The 5,055-nt window shown below is 33.3% G+C and overlaps 1 protein-coding gene across 1 annotated transcript; it reads right to left on the bottom strand.

The window, feature by feature from the left end:
- Positions 1-1,443: 1,443 nt before the first annotated feature.
- LOC140862671 (uncharacterized) lies at positions 1,444-2,070 on the bottom strand. Its single transcript, XM_073265704.1, has 2 exons — positions 1,720-2,070; positions 1,444-1,638 (listed from the first exon to the last, which is right to left on the bottom strand). Exons 1-2 carry the CDS (start codon positions 2,068-2,070, stop codon positions 1,444-1,446), a joined length of 546 nt encoding a protein of 181 aa, XP_073121805.1.
- Positions 2,071-5,055: the final 2,985 nt, after the last annotated feature.

Genomic DNA, 5,055 nt, shown 5'->3' with positions numbered 1-5,055 from the left:
CGAAATCTGCCATATCATTTAACAAGTGCATCGCACTATTTTCATCTCTGCTGAACAAGTGACTGCCAGTGGCCAAAGCTCCATAATCTACCCAACGTCTTGTTAGCTCATCCAAACCACCATAAAAAATTTGAACTAAAGTGTAGTTCGAAAAATCATGACCTCTAAACCTGTTAGCCAAATCATTGAATCTTCCCCAAGCAGCATAGAAGGGCTCCGAGTATTGTTGTTCAAACCTTGTGAACACCTGTCGATGATCCATCTCCAAGTACCTCACAAGTAAGAAAAATAATAATTAATAATTAAAAATAAAAAAAATGCAAGAAAAAAAATGTCTAGTCTCAAACAAATAATCTATCCTAATATTAACTGAACAGTCCCCGGCAACGGCGACAAAAACTTGACCGCTTAATTCGGTATGAACTAGCAAATGCACTAGGTCAAGTAATAGTAAAGTGGACAGAGAATTCAAGTATCGATCCCACAGGGACTGTTGTCAATTATCAAGAATTAATTATTTTACTTAATCTAGACAAAATAATAAAACAAGAACTAAGAATTAAATAAAAATTTAATTACTAAAATAAAATAATAATTAAAATAGAAGAAGAGTAATTCAATTAAATAGAGACAATCAAGACGCACGCAGGTCCCGAACAAATTATGCAAACACATGTAAAATTAAGGATTCCGATTTATCTTAAATCATGGCGAATTCTCCTAAATTATTTAACAGTCTATTTCTAGAACAATTAAACCTATTCAAATATTGACGGATCAATCTTTCATAATTCAAATCAAATTCGAATGCATTAGAAATTATGAGAATTCAGTTTTCACCTAAAACCGCATACTGAAACCGAATACTATTTCTAGTCGGTCTAATCATATGTTAATTATTGGAGCGATCAAAATAAATTCCTAACCTTTCGACTCGGAATTAATTAACAAGCAAGTAAATAATTGATCAGGTTATTCACAAGACAGAATTTAAATCCAATAATCAATAATTTGATGAAAGATCTAAAAATCCCAAATCAAAATCCACATGTTCAACATAAAATTTCTAGTAATGTGAGGAACATAATAACAATTTCTCAAAACCAAATGTTTATTATTCTGAAAATAAAGATAAACAACTCCAACAGCTCTTGCAGATACCATAGCTCCTGTGCCAACTCTAAGAGTATGTTCTCCTTCATTGAGCTCCTTGGTTACTTGGAACCCCTGCAATGAATTGCATATATGATTAGTGGCTCCAGAATCTACAATCCAAGTATCAGTAGAATAAACCACTAAACAAGACTCAATAAATGACAACTCACCACCACCTTGCTTTTTGGAAGCTAGGTATTCTTGGCAGTTCCTCTTCCAATGACCCTTCTCTCCACAATGGAAACATTTTCTTTTGGATTTTCCATCTATTTTGACTTTCTTTGCTTTTTACTGTGGACCCTTCTTGTTGGGCTTCTTCATCTTATTATTTCCAATTTTACCTTTCGGTTTGAAATAGGATGGTCCAACAGAAGCAACAGCAAGTGCATCACCACTTTGAGTTTTAAGAACACTTTCAGCATTTTGGAGTTCCTTCATCAACTCAGTCAGGGACATATTTAGCTTGTTCATATTATAGCTAACCTTAAATTGTGAGAACATCTCAGGGAGAGTCTCAAGTGCCATGTCAACCTGAGTCTATGTTTTGATTTCAGCCCCTAAAACCTCAGCCACATTGAATTGACCGATCAAAGCAAGCATATGATCCCTCACGGGCATCCCATGTTTCATGTGCATGTTCATAATTCTCCTAATGGCCGCTTGACGTGCCTGGCGTCCTTGATGCTCAAACATTTCCTGAAGGCTTTCCATGATTTTTGCCGCGGTTTCCATATTCTGATGTTTTTGTTGCAACACATTTGAGATGGATTCCAAAATGTAACAACGAGTCATCTCATCATAACGGACCCACTTATCATAAGCCTGATTTTGTGCAGCAGTGGACTCTGCCGTAGGCACCGAGGGACATTGTTCAGTAAACACATATTTATGTTTCTCCGCAGTTAAGACAATCATCAAATTGCGTTTTCAATCAATGTAATTTTTCCGAACTAGTTGGTTGTTTGTTAAAAGCATGGACAGTGACAGTGAGTTTGAAGACATTTTTCTGAAATTAAAATAAATTAAATGAGCAACACATACAATAAATAAAATGACATGTGTTATGCATGAAAAAAATGCATTAATAGACCCAAAAACTACTACAACACAGCAATGACCTAAAAAACTTTCTGCCAGACTACGTTATATCAAGTAGTCTAGAAAGATAAGATAATTTCAAAATGAAATTATCTCCTTTCTATAAATTAAAAGATTATCAAAGCGTATCAAATCTTATCGTATCGATAAAGTTTTAATTCAAAATTTCCATAGATAAAGATACTATAATCATATTAATTTATCACTACGAATTTCATAAATTATAACTCATATAATTTATTTGAGTTTATTTTTGAGCCACCAAAGGGACCTGATCGGACCCAATTAAATTAAGCTCCAATAAATTAATTTGATCTAATCAACTCATGATTAATCAAGATAATTTATTAATCTTATTCTACTCCACTAAAAGAACAAGATTGCACTCTTAATTTAATTGAAATTAGTGAAGCATAAAATCAATAATCATATCCTCAGATTGATCGACCCAACATCAACTGCCACCAAAACTGTTACAATACCCAATCTGCTACAATACTTCAGTTTCAGTTTCGCACCAAATTTCAGTTGAGCTCCAAGATCAGTTTCGCACTAAGTTCAGTTGAGATCCATGACCAGTTTCACTCCAACAATATAAAAATCTTCCAACGGCTCTATTTTTGTGTCTAAAGTTATATCATTCTTGGAGCCTATAAATACAACATCTTGAAGATCAAATGCAATATTTTAAAGAGGATTCAAAGCATGGGAATATTATATGAGAAGAAGGGCGTCTAAACAAGATTTATCAGCTACTTGAGAGCTTGCCCTCAGTGTGAAAAACACATCAGAATTCTTGAGCCTTAAAAGTCTAGTTTTTCACACCCCAACTCACTCACATATACAAAAGAGATTTATTTCATAAATTAGTCTAGTGAGAGTCTTAACACAAATATGTTAAGGATTGTGTTTGTAGTCTTGATATAAAAGGCGTTAAACATTATGCGAATTATGAGGTTGCGGCCTACAATCGAGTGTGTTAGGAGTTCAAAGATAGGCCGTGAATAAGTCCTAGTTTTGGAGTGGTTTTGTACAAATGAGTTGTATAAATCAAAGTCTTCAAGTGATATCCTTCCGAGGAGAAATAAGTGGTGGCGTAGGAGATTGAGCTCCGAACATCCATAAACAAATTCGTGTCTATATATTTATCGCATTTACTTTACTCTTGCTACTGTTTTTAAGATATATTGTTGAAACATTTTATGTGTTCTTCATATACCAAAATATTGAATTCAAAGTGTTTGATAAAATGCTTCTACCAAACTGTTTTTACACATTCAACTTGCATCTTCTTCAAATAATTTATAAAATGTTTAATCGGTTTCTACGAGGGATTATTTTGAGTTTCTTCCGCTTGGTTTGAAAACCAAACTCGACTTAATTCATCGGTGCTCAATATTTAAAGAACCGAGCTATTGTAGTTCAAAATATTTTTAAACTTGTGTATTTTCCCCCAAACCGGTCCCATCAGTTAGTTGAATAGTTAGTAGGGTAGGTGGGTCTTGAGGAACTTGATAGCTAAGGCAAAACATCCGAATATTTGAAATGTAAGAAAGTAGTGTGGTGTCTGCTGTTGAAATTGTGGAATAAAAATTGCGGAAAACCATAATTATATATATAAAAAGAAAATAATATGACTCCACTTGGACAACAACTTTAAAAACATTTTTTTAAATATGTTGATTTGGTGAAAATGTGATTCAAAGCCTTAGGCACTTATTACAATAATTTGGTGAAAACTGACCCTCGACAATTGATTTTTTAAAGAGTGAAGGGTTCCCTGTAAGAAAAGATATATTTATGTATGATTATGATAATGTAGGTTTTAGTTTACAGTCAAATTTTTAAAGAGTGAAGGGTTACCTGTAAGAACAATATGTATTTATATATTATTTGAGGATCACTCATATATAAATACATAAATACAAGAATCAGATATCTACAAACAAAAAAAATTCTCAGAGATTCCGGGGGAAAGAACAGATCAAATAACAAACCTTGTCCAGTGTACATGCAAATGCAAGAATAACTTAGATCGGTTGGTTTTGTAATTTTTGAAAAAAAATCACTTGTCCAGGGTCAAGAGTGAAAAAAACAGAGCTCCCAATTCATGGTATTAAACCAAATTATTGCTAATAAGCTCCTAAGGCTTGTACATAATTCTGATTTTTTTAAAGGAGCTCCTTACAATTGGTATCAAACCTTTTTGTATGCATTACCTCTGCAGACCCCCTACCTTGCCTCTTTCCTTCTTTTCTTGTCTGCAGGAACCGTGGTGGATATGCATTGTTTCCTTCCATTTGTTGTTTCTGTTAGTAGCTTTTACATCACAGAAAAACATAGATAATGTTTTGTATAGATTCTAGAAAGCACTTCTCAACTTTTTCTTAACAAAATTTTGAAATTATTTTGTTAAGAAAAAGCTGAGAAATACTTCCTAGAAGCTCTACAAAACACTACCATAAATTTACATGTCTTTGTTTCTCTTAGCACGTACACAATCTTTTTTTTAGTTTTATAATGCATTCATAATTTCTTTTTCTATCATAGATACTCTTGTTGATATTGTTGACTAAAAATTATATGATTTGATACCATGAATAGAGAGCTCTCTGGTATGCATTAATAGGGGATATTAGTGGGACCATTTAGATAAACGTACACTAGACTTTGTTAGTAGCCTAAAACAAACTAAAACATTATGCTTGGACGCTACTTGTTGTGCTGTTTCATCTATCATCTAGAATCGTGTATAAAGCCTAAGACCCTAAGTAGTTCATGAAGTGTCAACTCTGAATATGT

This window comes from Henckelia pumila, chromosome 4, assembly GCF_033568475.1.
Source record: "Henckelia pumila isolate YLH828 chromosome 4, ASM3356847v2, whole genome shotgun sequence".
Lineage (NCBI taxonomy): Eukaryota > Viridiplantae > Streptophyta > Magnoliopsida > Lamiales > Gesneriaceae > Henckelia > Henckelia pumila.
Note: the sequence above shows the minus strand (reverse complement) of the source record. Positions and strands in the feature narration are given on the sequence as shown.